At 45.6% G+C, this 15663-nt stretch overlaps 2 protein-coding genes and 1 long non-coding RNA gene across 4 annotated transcripts in view; 1 reads left to right on the plus strand and 2 right to left on the minus strand.

The window, feature by feature from the left end:
• LOC116989858 (nuclear factor 7, brain-like) overlaps nucleotides 1–14724 on the minus strand; it is a 28191-nt gene extending 13467 nt beyond the window's left edge. For both annotated transcript variants that reach the window (XM_033047428.1, XM_033047427.1), the window contains exon 1: nucleotides 14314–14724. In XM_033047428.1, the coding sequence (XP_032903319.1) occupies nucleotides 14314–14724 (411 nt within the window). The remainder of the gene's footprint in view (nucleotides 1–14313) is intronic.
• Nucleotides 1–15663, minus strand: part of LOC116989957 — a 551502-nt gene that overhangs the window by 95949 nt on the left and 439890 nt on the right. The gene's annotated exons all lie outside the window — the stretch shown is intronic.
• LOC116989884 overlaps nucleotides 1–15663 on the plus strand; it is a 144457-nt gene that overhangs the window by 22280 nt on the left and 106514 nt on the right. The window lies entirely within an intron of this gene.

Consider the following 15663-nt stretch of genomic DNA (forward strand, 5'->3'; position numbering starts at 1 on the left):
GTTGCGATAAATTCAGTGAATTCAAAGTTATTTTCCTCTCTTGGATTATTTTTTTCCAATTTCATTCCCAGCTCCCATTTACACATCCTCAGTAAGACCTATACTGTCCTCGTCCGATCAACATCAACACCTATTCATTCACTCTGGTACAGCGGACTCGTAATTCTTCAAAGTTTGAGACATGCCAAACTTCCTCGGTCTTCTGAGGAAGTAGAGACGTTTAGATGTAGAGGAGGCCACATCGAGAGAACCGAGTGCCATAGACGAGGATAGAGGAGATGCAAGTGAATCTCTGCCTCCCATGAAAGGGCTGTTTGTGTTCCTGAATGGCGGTGAGGGTCGAGGTGTGGGGACAGAGTGGCGCCTCCCCTGGTGGGTTGTAGGGGAAAGCGCCTGGGGATGGGATGATGGGGTGAAAGATGAAGACCAGGGATCTCTACGCTTATTCTCTCTGGAGGGGAGGGAGGTGAGATCTGATGTGCGGATAGTGGTGGAGATACAAGTGAGGGCACCATCAATAGCAGTAGAGTTGAAGCCCTGTTTCCTCACAAGTTATAGGAGGAGAATTGGCCATTCGGCCCATCGAGTCAACTCCACCATTCAATCATGGCTGATCTCTGCCTCCTAATCCCATTTTCCTGCTTTCTCTCCATAACCCTTGACACGCGTTAAGGTTGCCTGACCCGCTGAGTTACTCCGGCACTCTGTGTCCTATCCATGTCCCCAGAGATGCTGCCTGACCCGCTGAGTTACTCCGGCACTCTGTGCCCTGTCCATGTTCCCCAGAGATATCGTCTAGATCCTCCCCTCCCCCCACCCAGATCACGGGGAAGATTGTTGGGGGTGGGGGGTCACTGGGTCCAGTTTCCAGCACCCCCTCCCCAAGTTGGGCTGGGCAGCGGGAACCGTCCCACCCTCCCGACCACGCGTGATTCTGGGACCGGCGAAGTTTCACCACCGACACACCTCTGTTTCTGTGTGTTTTTCCATTTTCGTAATAAAAGGTGGACGAAGAGAAGTCTGTCACAACACCATCCTACACCCACTAGGGACAATTTGTACATTCACCAAGCCAATTAGCCTACACACCTGCACGTCTGTGGAGTGTGGGGGGAAACCGAAGATCTCGGAGGAAACCCACGCAGGTCAGGGGGAGAACGTGCAAACTCCGTACAGACAGCGCCCGTAGTCGGGATCGAACCCGGGTCTCCGGCGCTGCATTCGCTGTAAGGTATCAACTCTACCGATTCACTGGATGCGTTCAACAGAGAGTTAGATGGAGCTCTTAGTGCTGGTGGAATCAAGGGATATGGGGAGAAGGCAGGAACAGGGAACTGATTGTGGATGATCAGCCATGATCACATTGAATGGCGGTCCTGGCTCGAAGGGCCGAATGGCCTCCTCCTGCACCTATTGTCTAATTATCGATGTATCCCATCTTGTCCCCCTCCCCTAAACCTCTCCTCTTCTCCCTCCCCTCCTTTCTCACCTCTCTTGCCCCCCACCCCTCCTCCCCTCTCCGCTCCCCCCCCTCCTCCCTTCCCACCCCTCAGCCATCCCCCCCCCCCCCCACCAAGGAAAGGTTTCGAGGGATAGACACAAAGTGCTGGAGTAACTCAGCGGGTCAGGCAGCATCTCTGGAGTGGGTGACGTTTCGGGTGGAGATCTTTCTTCAGACTGAGAGTCGGGGGAGAGGGAAACGAGAGATATAGACGGTGATGTAGAGAGATATAGAACAATGAATGAAGGATACGCACAAATAGTTTGCATGATACGGTGTTGTGCAATGTGTTGGAGAATTGATTAACGGACGAGGTGACGCCAGGTGGCAGCCTGTTTGAACTTCCTCATTCGGGAGGAAGTGGATGTACTTGTGGATACAAAGTGCTGGAGTAACTCAACGCTTTGGGCATCATTCTTGGGGGAAACCAGCTGAGTTACTCACTTTGCACTTTGCGAAATTGCTCGCAATTTGTTTAATTTGACGACACAGAGTGGAAACGAGCCCATCGGTCCACCAAGTCTACGCCGACCAACAATCTCCGCACACTAACACCATCCTACACGCACTTCGCGTAACTCAATTCAATCTCCCTCATATATACCAATTTCTAAAACACCTCTATCCATCTATCCGCTATAAATATTATGTCGGATCTTATTTGTAAATACATTTTAGTTTATATCTATATCAAAAGTAAGATCTTGACCACTTCCGATGTTATTCCGCCCTTCTATCTCCACCTACCCCCAAACTCGCCTTTACGCCGCTGTTGAATTCCGCACCAACACCGCTTGTGTCGCGTTGTGACTCGGGGGGAGTTTAGGACACGGGGGAGCCCGGAGCTCAGGACCCGCCGCCCACCCGCGGCTGCTGCTGAACCCGCGGGAAGGGAGATTGTTTCAATCTTTATATTTTCACAAAAGTAATTTCTGTTCCGTTGCCGGACGCAGTTAACGCGTTAAAATGAACGGATCGACAGCTCTGATTTCAGTTGCTGTTTATTTCACTCTTGCCACATTTACATTTTTTTTACACACCCGGAGCGGAACCGGAGCAGATTCTCAGCCAGTTTCCATCCCAAGGCCCGAAGAAAGGATAAAGTTTCTCCGTGAATTTATTCCCAGTGAAGGTGTGGACATGGGACTTGGTGTCCGCGTCGTAAAATGAAACTGTCCCGGACTCGTAACTGAGATAAACTTCCACCCTCCCGGGGATGGGACGGGCGGGGAGACGGGATGGAGGGGAGGTGGATGCATGAAACTGGTCACCCCACCGCCAGATGCTCCAGACTCCAGTCTCCGGGGTCAGTGTGACGTCTCCCTTCCTCTCCACAGACTCTGCGGCGACTCCCAGACTCCACCACTCACTCCCCGCCACCTCCACCTCCCAGTAATGTCTCCCCGATGTGAATCCCTCCGATCCCAGCACACACAGACTGCCTGTAAACCTATTCCCGGTGTCAGGGAGACTCCTCCGGGTCCTGGTCCCTCGCACCCTCTTCCGATCCTCAGAGACCTCAAGCCACGGATGCGCTGTTTCCACATCCAGGGTGACGGAGACTGGGGGGAGAAGCAGAGAATCAGAGAGTCCCCGGGGGTCGGGGGGAGACTCGGGCAGCGCGGCCCCGGGACCTGGGGAGAAGCCGCTCGGCCTCAGGCACAGGCGGGCGGACAACTGAAATCTTGCCCGGATTTTCACACCCCCACAACCACATGGACAACAGACATCTTCCCCGGAGTTTTTATCCAGTGATGGAGAGGGGAATTTCGTGAGGTGTGGGAGGGTGGACGGGGAGGACGAGTGCGGAGAGTGAGGAGGATTGAGAGATTGCGGTGGGGATGGAGAAATGAAGCCGGCTATTCAAATATGGAGGCAGATCGTAGCAAGAGTATATTGAGGTGAGTGGTAATTTGAGGTTGTTAAAGAGGAGGTAGAGGTGTGGGGTGGAGTCACCATGACCATAGTGAATGGTAGGGGGAGACATGAGGGGCCAGATGACCTGCCCCTGTTTCTTTGAGTGGAGGGTGAGAGAGAGGTAGGGGAGGCTTTGACCATGGAAGGAAGGAGAGGGTGTTGGACAGAATGGGTGGAGACTTGTGGTTGCAGCGTCGCTGAAAGAGAGGGGATTCACGGGTGGATTTGATGGGTGTGTACAACTAAGAACACACTGATATCATTGTGAATCAATATATGAACTTCACTGAGGGACTTGACAATGTTGCGCATGTAAGGATGGTCCAGAAAGTGAAGGCAGGTGGGATCCAAGGCGAGCTGGTAAAATGGATCCACAATTGGCTTGGTGGTTGGAGGTAGAAGGTAGCGGTAGAAGGATGAGTTTTCTGCTTGGAGGTCTGTGACTGGTGGAGTGCAGCAGAGATTGGTGCTGCAGCAGGGATATCAAATCAAGAGTGCAGGTTTATCTTGAGAGCAAGGAATTTTAAAGTGGTTCTGAGTAGTAAGTTTTCTTTACACTGAGAATGGGTGATATCTGGAACATGATATCTGGAACATGCTACAGAGGAGGCAGTGGTGAGATCTAATCATTATATTTGAGGCACTAATATAGGTGAGGTGCAGAAGAATACCAATGTAATGTGCGCGAATCGATTAGTAAAGCTGGAAAATAGGTGGACATGGACATGATGGGCCAAAGGGCCTGACTCTGTAATGTACAACCATGGCTCTCAGCTCCAAGGCAACTGAATGACTGAGTCTCCACAGCCACCTGTGCAGGGTATTCCAAAGGTTCCCCAGTCTCTGCGTGCAGTAATGTCTCCTTATCTCTGTCCTACATGGTGCAGCCCACATTCCGAGAGGGTGCCCATTCTCCACACCCCTCAGACAGGGGAAATATTCTCCCTGCATCCAGCCCACTGAGCCTTGTCAGAACTTTGTGTTTCACCGAGATCTCCTCCAATACACCCACACACTCGAGTACACAGGCCTAGTCTACTCAATCTCACCCCGCACAGCAAACTCATTGTCCCAGGAACAAGTATTGTTAATCTTTGCAACATTTCCTCTGTCAAGTCTGTCAATTTATCGGTACACAAGAGCATAGGAACACAAGAAAACAGGAGCAGGATTAGGATCCGCTCCTCAGGCTTGCCCCTCCATTCAATGTGATCATGGCTGATCTAAGCTGCCACCAATTCCTCTTCTGTGCGAGTTCCCCATAATCTTAAATATTCGATCAATCAAATATTTATTTGTAGCCAAGTTGCACATATCCAATAACTCAGCCTTTCACCACCATCTTGGGCACAACATTCCAGATATTCACTGCCCTCTGAGAGATGCAACTTCTACACACTGCATGAGAGGCCGCTCTGGAAGGTTGGATCTCATGGAATCCGGGGTGAACTAGCCGATGGAATACAACATTTACCTGAAGGTCGCAGACAGAAGATGTAGTTAGAGGGTTGTTTTTCACAGAGTCCACTGTTGTTCCTTATTTATATACACGATTGGGTGTGTATGTAGGTTGCACGGTTAGTCAGTTTGCAGATGGAAATAAAATTGGTGACATTGTGGAGAATTTAGAAGGTTATCTGAGAGTAAATGGGATCCCTGTGAACTGGGCCAATTGGCTCAGGAACGGCAGGTGGGATTTATTCATGTGAAGGTGAGGTGATGCACTTTGCTGAGACAAACCAGGGCAGGACATACACAGTAAACGGGGAACTTTATAGAACTGAGAGATCTCGGGCTGCAGGTACACAGTGCCATGGAAGATGCAACAGGGACAGGCAGGGTGGTGAAGAATGTGTTTGTCACTCATGCTTTCATAGGTCAGGATATTAAATACAGCATTTGACACAATAAGGTTGTTAGCAAGTTAGAGAGGGTGCAAATGATTTACAATAATTTCATCAGATCTGAAGGGCTGGGTTATAAGTATACGTAGGCAGGGACATTTTTCTTTGGAGCCCATCGCAATGCTTTTAAAAATGTTTATAAGATGTATATAATGTGCACAAATCAGGTGAATAGGAGCAGTATTTTATCCAAGGCAGGAGAGTCTAAACCTCTGACTTTATGGTGCTTCCCAGCTGATGAGTTTAGTGGTAGATCAAATCTCCAATTTCCCTTCAGTCCACAATAGAATTAATCTTTGCATCTATGTATTGCTTAAAGATGTATAGAAATGAACTGCAGATGCTGGTTTAAACTCAAGATAGACTCAAAGAGCTGGAGGAACTCAGCGGGACAGGCAGCATCTCTGGAGAGAAGGAATGGGTAACGTTTCGATTCGAGACCCTTCTTCAGACTGGTTATGGATAAGGGAAACAAGAGATATAGGCGATGATGTAAAGAGATAAAGAACAATGAATGGATGATATGTAAAAAATAACGATGATATAGGAGACAGGCTGTTTGTTAGGTGAAAATTAGAAACTAGTGCGACAAGGGTGGGGGAGGGATAGAGAGAGAGAGGGAATGCCGGGGCTACCTGAAGTGAGAGAAATCAACATTTCATACCACTGGGCTGTAAGTTGCACAAGTGAAATATAAGATGCTGTTCCTCCAATTTGCATTTAACCTCACTCTGACAATGGAGGAGACCTAGGACAGAAAGGTCTGTGTGGGAATGGGAAGGGGAATTAAAGTGTTCAGCAACCAAGAGATCAGGTAGGTTCAGGCAGACTGAGCAAAGGTGTTCAGCGAAACGATCGCCCAGTCTGCGTTTGGTTTCATCAATGTATAAGAGTCCACATCTTGAACAATGGATACAGTAGATGAGTTTGGAGGAGGTACAAGTGAACCTCTGCCTAACCTGAAGGGACTGTTGGGGTTCCTGGACAGAGTCGAGGGAGGCGGTATAGGGACCAGTGTTGCATCTTCTGCGGTTGCATGGGAACGTACCTGGGGAGAGGGTGGTTTAGGTGGGAAGGGATGAGTTAACCAAGGAGTTGCAGGGGGAATAGTCTCTGTGGAAGGTAGAAAGGGGTGGAGATAGGAAGATGTGGCTAGTGGTGGGATCCCGTGGGAGATGGCGGAAATTGTAGAGGATTATGTGATGTATGCGGCGGCTGGTCAGATAAAAGCAAGGGGGACTCTGTCTATGTTGTGACTAGGGGAAGGGGTAGCAAGGGCAGAGCTGCGGGATACTGAGGAGACACGATTGTGGGCCTCATCTATGATGGGAGAGGAGAACCCCCATTTGTAATAGACGTCTATCGATAGTCTATTTCCAGTGATGGAGACTGTGAGATCAAGAAAGTGGAGGGAGGCGTCAGTGATGGTCCAAGTACATTTGATTGCAGGATGGAAATTGGTGGTGAAGTTGATGAAGTCCATGAGTTCTGCATGGGTGCAGGAGGTAGCACCGATGTAGTCATCAGTGTAATTGAAACAGAGTTTGGGGATAGGGCCTTGGAGGATTCGAAGGAGAAGTTATTAAGAGTGAGAACCAGCTCCGCTGGGCGGAGTAGTGTTAGTAGAAGGAAATTGGATGGTTCTGCGGTCGAGGAAGAAACGGAGGGCTTTAAGTCCTTCCTGGTGAGGGATGGAGGTGTAGAGTGACTGAACGACCATTGTAAAGATGATGGGGTGGGGGCTCGGAATGTGGAAGTCATTAAAGGGATGAATGGCATGTGAGGTATCTCGGACATAGGTCGGTACAGATCGGACCAGGGTGAATAGGATGGAGTCGAGGGACGTGGAAATCATTTCAGTGGGACAGGAGGAGGCAGAAACAATGGGTCTGCCGGGGTAGTTGTGTTTATGGATTTTGGGGAGAAAGTAAAACTGGGCTGTGTGGGGCTTGGAAATGCTAAGGTGTCAGGTGTAAAGCTTAGATGCCAGAAACAAGAATAATGGAAAAGGTATAAGCTTTACCTTGCTTGAAGTGATCAGATGTTTCTTTGAGTGTCGTGTTGAACGAAACAGGGCAATGAAACTTTTCAATCGGTAAGACTTTATCCACCACTGACAGTGGTTTGGCTTTATTACGAACCCTGGAAATATTTAACAGCTGGTTATAAACTGCGCATTAGAAAAGTTTTGAGCAGTTCCACCAAAACTTACAATGTTTCCATCAAGACAATGTCCTACCTTTGTTTGCGACCAGCTTTCTCCTGAAAGAAATAAAACACAAATCTCAATTGATTGAGATGGACCGTCCTCATCCCGACAGCGGGAATTTCACCAAATTTCTACAACCCTCTGATAATTCCCATTTCCCAACTCTTATCGCCAATGACATGCAGACAGAAAGCGGATATTGTCGCAGAGATGTAGAACGATGGGGGAAAGCACAAGGAATGTTCATGAGAATTACGCCATAACTGAGAGGATGGAACTTAATGAAACGACTGGGCAGGTCGTGGGATTTCATCTGGAGAAGATGTCAGGAATGATGAGAGGGAATTTAATATTATTGGTGGATTTAAATAGGTGGAGATGAAATAATATCACAAATCGAAAAGGAGACCAATAATCAAAGCTGAAATGTAACTGGTCTTCAATTATTACCGAAAGGAATGCAGTCATGAGAACATGGACCTCACTTGCACTGGAGGGACTGAAGCCAACAGCAGAGATAAATTTAAATGCAAGCGGGATAAACACATTAGGGCTCCTGGAATTTGGGTTATTGTTACCGGGTGTGGAGAGTAGATGGGAGGGATGATGAGTGGAGCAGAAATCTTGACTGGATAGAATGGGCCAAATGGCCTGTCTATGATGTCATTCTATGGTGAAACAAAGTGGCCAAACAAACAGAGCAAATTCCCCCCAGGTGACCACCCACTGCTGATGGGAACCGGATATAGATGATCAATCTGATGTGTGCGCCACGTTCTAGATTTCAATGTTAATCCACACAATGTGGTCATGGCTGATCTAGCCCAGGACTGAACTCCTCCTCTTAGCCCCATTCCCATCGATTACAATTCCCCGATTTTTTTTAATGTATCTTCTTCTGGTTTAAAATATGTCTAACATGTAAAACCTCTCAGAGTCTCTTGGTTGGAGACTCCCAGATATTCACTGCCCTCTGTCCATTCGTGGTCCTTGGAATCAGATATAGGATCACCTGTCATTGTTCTAAACTCCACATAATACAAACACTTCTCTACATTCCAGCCACACAGTCCTGAGATCCCATAGATTCAGCGGGAGGCCAATTAGTTTCTGAACAACAACAGTTGGAAAAGAGGGAACATTTACTCAGTTTGGAATTACTGGTAAATGCATCATTTATTTCTGAAATGTCACCCACCATTTTGTGACTGCACACCTTCACTTCACCAAACTGTAGTGCAGGGTAGGACCTGAGGTCATCAGATATTTTTTTGAATGCCGTGTAGAACGAAGCAGGGCAATGAAACTTTTCAATCGGCAAGGCTTCATCTACCACCGACAGTGGTTTAGCTTCATCACGAACCCTGGAAATATTTAACAGCTGGTTATAAACTGAGCATTAGAAATGTTTTGAGTTGTTCCACAAAAACTTACAATGTTTCCATCAAGACAATGTCCTACCTTTGCTTGCGACCAGCTTCCTCCTGAAAGAAATAAAACACAAATCTTAATACAGTAGATTGAGATGGACCATCATCCCGATAGCGGGAATTTCATCAAATTTCTACAACCCTCTGATAATTCCCATTTCCCAACTCTTATCACCACTGTCATGCAGACAGAAAGCGGATATTGCCGCAGAGATGTAGAACGATGGGGGAAAAGCACAAGGAATGTTCATGAGAATGACGTCATAACTGAGAGGATGGAACTTAATGAAAAGACTGGGAAGGTCATGGGATTTAATCTGGAGAAGATGTCAGGAATGATGAGCAGGAATTTAAGTTTGACGGTGGATTTAAATGGGTGGGGATGAAATAATATCTCATATCGAAAGGGGAGACCAAGAATCGAAACTGAAATGTAACGTGGTCTTCAATAAATACCGAAAGGAATGTAGTCATGAGAAGATGGACCTCACTTGCAATGGAGGGACTGAAGCCAACAGCTGAGATAAATTTAAATGCAAGCGGGATAAACACATTAGGGCTCCTGGAATTTGGGGTATTGTTACCGGGTGTGGAGAGTAGATGGGAGGGATGATGAGTGGAACTGAAATTTTGACTGGATAGGATGGGCCAAGTGGCCTGTGTATGATGTAGAATGGGATGTCATTCTATGGTGAAACAAGATGGACAAAACAAACAGTGCAAATTCCCTCAAGGTGACCACCCACTGCTGATGGGAACCGGATATAGAAACATAGACATAGAAACATAGAAAATAGGTGCAGGAGTAGGCCATTCGGCCCTTTGAGCCTGCACCGCCATTCAATATGATCATGGCTGATCATCCAACTCAGTATCCTGTACCTGCCTTCTCTCCATACCCCCTGATCCCTTTAGCCACAAGGGCCACATCTAACTCCCTCTTAAATATAGCCAATGAACTGGCCTCAACTACCTTCAGTGGCAGAGAATTCCAGAGATTCAACACTCTCTGTGTGAAAAATAATTTCCTCATCTCGGTCCTAAAAGATTTCCCCCTTATCCTTAAACTGTGACCCCTTGTTCTGGACTTCCCCAACATCGGGAACATTCTTCCTGCATCTAGCCTGTCCAACCCCTTCAGAATTTTGTAAGTTTCTATAAGATCCCCCCTCAATCTTCTAAATTCTAGCAAGTACAAGCCGAGTCTATCCAGTCTTTCTTCATATGAAAGTTCTGACATCCCAGGAATCAGTCTGGATATAGATGATTAGTGGGAACATAGATGATCAATCCGATGTGTGCGCCACGTTCTAGATTTCAATGTTAATCCCCACAATGTGGTCATGGCTGATCTAGCCCAGGATTGAACTCCTCCTATTTGCCTCATTTCCATCGATTACAATGCCCCACATTTTTTTAAAATGTATCTTCCTCTGGTTTGAATACGTCTGACATGTAAAAGCTATCAGAGTTTCTTGGTTAGAGAAGCCCAGATATTCACTGCCCTCTGTCCATTCGTGGTCCTTGGGATCAGATATAGGATCACCTGTCATTGTTCTAAACTCCACATAATATAAACACCTCTCTACATTCCGGCCAGACAGTCCTGAGATCCCATAGATTCAACGGGAGGCCAAACTGTAATGTAACCCCTCACCTTCAGAAACACCACACTGTCTTTTTGATCCATCTGTTGCTGCAACTTTAAGAGCTCCTCCTGAATGGAATTTAAATTCTCTTGAATGTTTCCAAGATTTGTCTCCATTGTATTCAGAATCTTCTTCTCTTCCTCCCGGATAACTGCTAGTGTGCGCTGCTCTTTCTCAGTGAGAATCTGGTGCAGTTCAGCATACTGGGATGTGATCTTGGACTGAAGGTTGTGTGATTGTTCCTGTGAAATAAGAGGTGAAGAACAATATTTATTGTGTTTCCTCACGACTTTAATGGTGACAATTGGCCTGTGCAAATTTTTATTTGCTTTGGCAATTCAATAGTTTGTCTAAGGTAGACAAAAATGCTGGAGGAACTCAGCGGGTGAGGCAGCATCTATTGAGAGAAGGAATAGGCGACGTTTCAGGTCGAGACCCTTCTTCAGACTTTCAAAGCATTTAGTCAGTTTGTCTAAATCAGGGTTGGGGAACCTTTTCATGTTGGAATGCCACATTAAGTTAACTGTAATCTAATAAGGCCGCATCCAAGAAACTTCAATTAGATATATTTCAAATTGTACATGTAAAAATCTAACTACTATGTACTAACTTCAAGAAAATGAAAACATTTTGTGAATTCTAAAGTTAACTAAACTTTTAATGACTTTGTTATAACTGCTTTTTTTGGGAAAGCATTGAGTATTAGGTTGCAACATGGAGGTACGCAGTTTCAGCTGATCTTCTAGATCCGTCATTTGTGACCTTAAGGGTGTCTTGGTTTGTATTAGGTAGGAGAATGTAGATTCACAGAAATAAGTGGTTGAAAATCAAGAAAGCATTTTTCTTGCATGTTGGGGTATTCTATTGCATTTTCCCATGTTTCAATCGGATATTTCTTAGCGTTAAAAAAGGACTTTAAAATGTCATCTTCTGAGAGCTCAATCAATTCCATATATAGTTCTTTAGGAGCCTTGGAGACATAGAAACATAGAAATTAGGTGCAGGAGTAGGCCATTCGGCCCTTCGAGCCAGCACCGCCATTCAATATGATCATGGCTGATCATCCAACTCAGTATCCTATACCTGCCTTCTCTCCATACTCCCTGATCCCTATAGCCACAACAGTATCATAACGGAGACATCAACAGTAAGGTTGAAATGCTAATTTGAGTGTGATGTCTTGATTCTCAAAGTCAGTGAATCTTTCATTGTATTCTTTAATTAATACGTTTATAACAGCTGCGTATTCTTCAAATAATTTGCATGAATCCTCCTGCTCATCGATCACCTTCACTAACTGGGGAAAATGTTTATCCGAAATTTCATTTTGAAGAAGAGTTTTGAAAAAAGATAGCATTTTTCAAAACGCTTGGATTCTTTTTGCCACATATCATATATAGACATAGTTTTACCTTGCAAAGAAACATTCAAATAATTTTGCTCTGACATGATATCACAGGGAAATGCAGTATTTCTATAGGAATCTTCTTTCAATAATTCACATTGCTGATTCTGTTCTTCATGAAATTTAACTACCTGTTCTCGCAAAGATAAAAATGTTGCTAACACCTGTCCCTGCAATAGCGAACGCACTTTACAATGATACGGTAAATCCACAGTGAATGCCTCATCGTCCAACTTTAGCATATTATAAAACTGACGATGCCATGTTGCATTTGCACGAATATAGTTAACAATACTTATAACTTGTTGCAAAGTGTCACTTAAAATAGTAGATTTAGCACAGAGATTTTGCTGATGTAAGGTACAATGAAATGAAATTAGTGCATCTGGATCTGATAATACCTTTTTTATCTGTGGAATAAACTCTTCACGTTTTCGTGTCATGGAAGGTCTGTACATACACTCACTAAATTAACCAAATCCAGTCCAACTTCACGACATTTAACTTGAAAGTTGTTGAAGAAATCTATTCCTCGTATTCTACCTGTAAGAGTGTCATAAGCGACTAACTCTTCGTAGCAAAGAAAATCTTCTGTTATGGCCCGAATGAAGTATAAAACCTGCGGCGAGTCAGTAGTATCAGTTGATTCATCCAAAGCGATTGATTAATATATATTTTCCTTTTGGAGTATTGAGTGAAGTTGTTCTGTGACGTTGAGGCCTAATTCATGCTGCTCATCAATGATAGTTCTCCTTGAAAGAGGCAGTTGTTTGGACTGTGAAACCTTATCGGGGTCTAAGCATCCTTCAACTTCGACAATGCATTCTTTAACAGTTTCTACATCGCTAAATGGCTACCCTTCACCCCCCCCCCCCCCCTCCCCAGTATACAAGTCGCTTCAGTAGCATTATTTCCTGCTCTTGCCGCTGCTTGAAATAACTGCCTTTGCTTTTCATCTTTTAATTTCTGCAATGCAACCTTTCGCACCTCACTCTCTAAGTTGAAATATTTGTGGTCCTTAGGAGTGGCATAATGCTGATGAGCATTGGATTTCTTCAATGTTGATATTACAGTATCACAAAGCAAGCAAATCATGTTAACTTGAGCAGAAACAAGTCAAGTCAATGGAGTTTATTGTCATGTGTCCCTGATAGGACAATGAAATTCTTGCTTTTCGCAATACTCATTAAAAACTTTTTTTTTCTTCCCTCAGCGTTCTTTTGCGTTTTTTTTTTCACATGATGGGCTGTTAATCAGACAGAATTTTTAAAAATACAGTCGTACAAATACGCTGTTTAACTATTCCCAAATTCAACTTCAAACGTAAAGGCACGTGTACCACTATCAAAAGTTGATAATACTGAAGACTGGACGGCCAGCGGACTCTCCCAGACATTTTCCCTCTGGTCAACCAGCCTCAGGCGGTGTGGCGCCAGTTAGGCAGGGAGGTTAACGTACATTCTAGAGTCGCATTAGAACTAAATCATGAGCATAAAAGCTGTTAAAATAGCCCTCATGACTTACTAATGTTTTAATTGTGGCCGTCAGTCGGGGAGGATTATTTAGTTGAATCTTCTTTTACTCTTTGGTATTTTAAATACGTTCATTTTAAGATTAAAATAAAATTAATAAAAGTCAAACAAAAACATATTAATAAAAATAAATGGATTTGTTCTACAAAATTTGGATTCATTCAAAAAGCCGCACTTAATGGCCGCAGGTTCCCCACCCCTGGTCTAAATGCTTCTGAAATGTCGTGAGTGTAATGTTATAACCCATCAATCCTCTACCCTAATACAATTCCCTGCTGCCTATTCCTTTTCACGTGCCCATTAATTCCCATTTATCCGTCCATCACCCACTTTCCCAGGGATTATAACAGTCACCGATTGACCATTGAACCAGCGTGTATTGGGGACGTGGTAGGAATCCGACACGGTCACAGGGAGAAGGCGTGAACCACACGGGCAGCACCCGAGGTCAGGATCGAACCCGTTCACCAGAACTAGGAGACAGCAGCACTACTTGTGTCACTGCGCTGCCCTATTATTACACGCATCACAGGGATCAAATCTACACAAGATCAGGAAATCGAAACTTAAAAGCCTCACCAGAACTCCAGAAATCTTCTGTTTCTGTTGCTGCTCCATTCGCTGGATCTCTGATTTATTTTTTGTAAGAGACTGGATGGAACATTGCGTCTGATCCTGGGATTGTGATTGAAAATCAGAGAATAAAAATGTTAGATTATAAAAATGGAATTAAACAATGATGCGATCAAAATCGGTTTGCATTTACCTTGTATATTTGAACAGCTTCTTTAACCGGCATGAAGCGGTGATCTCTGTGTTCCCGCGCATCTCGACAAATCACACAGATCAGCTTCTTGTCAGTTTCACAAAACAGCTTCAGTTCTTCCTGATGTTCCTCGCACTGAAGTTTACTTTCCTTCTCTGTCCGATTCAGGCTCAGTGTTCGAGCTTTCTCAGACAGTCTCGCCAAGGCCCGATTCACCCTGAGGGTGCGGTCTGTAAATTCCTCTCTACATTCCGGGCAGGAGTTTCTCCCCTCCCTGTCCCAACTCTGTGTGATACAGGAGCGGCAGAAGTTGTGCCCGCAGTCCAGTATAACCGGATCGGTGAAGAAATCCAGGCAGATGGGACAAACTGCCTCCTCGGTTAAACTCTCGACCGGGTCTTTCGCAGCCATTTTAATCCTCCACGTCCTGGTTCAAAACGCATTCCCATTCGTTGAAACTGCTGACGCCCTGCAGTAATTAATTGGAGCGCCGGAGGCTGAAGTGCATGGGATCAAGAGGTGAATGGATAGGGTGAATGCACAGTCTTTTACCCGGAGTAGTGGAGTCGAGAACTAGAGGACACAGGTTTGTGGTGAGAGGTGCAAGATTTAATCGGAACCTGAGGAACAATATTTTCACACAGAAGGTCGTGGGGAAATGGAACACGCTGCCAGAGGAGGTCAGTGAGGCTGGACAACAACGTGTGGGCGGGGTTTAGGACCCGGGGGAGCCCGGAGCTGTGGAACGATCAATGAAAGGGGCGGGGCACGGCTGAGGGGAGGCGGAGCTCAGCCCCGTCAATCACAGCCCTGACCAGAAAGCCGATGTCATTTGTAATCAGCTTCGGGTAAATTTCATTCCCTGAAACTAAAGTTTTTCCAGTTAAATGGGTGATTGGAACGTGAGTCTGACCATAAAATGCCAACAAAAAAACAGAAAACGTTGTCGGCATTCAGCAGGTCGGGCAGTGTACAGTATCTGGAAAGGGAAGGGTTAATATTTCTGAGGTAATATGGAGCAGCAGATTGAACAGCTGCCTCACGGGGCCAGAGACCCGGGTTCGATCCTGACCATGTTCAATGTTCGGAACGTGCACATTCTCCCGGTGACCGCGTGGGTTTCCTCCGGGTGCTCCGGTTTTCTCCCACATTCAAAGGACATGCGGGTTTGTAGGGTAATTGGCCCTCTGTAAATTGCCCCAAGTATGATGGGAGTGAACGGGAAGGTGGGATAACAGAGACCAAGTGTTAATTGGTGATCGATGGTCGATGTGGACTCGGTGGGCCGAAGGGCCTACTTCCATGCTGTATCTCTAAAGTAAAGTAAGCTCCACTCTGGTCAGAAAATCA

The sequence above is a fragment of the Amblyraja radiata genome, chromosome 30, assembly GCF_010909765.2.
Source record: "Amblyraja radiata isolate CabotCenter1 chromosome 30, sAmbRad1.1.pri, whole genome shotgun sequence".
NCBI classification, from domain to species: domain Eukaryota; kingdom Metazoa; phylum Chordata; class Chondrichthyes; order Rajiformes; family Rajidae; genus Amblyraja; species Amblyraja radiata.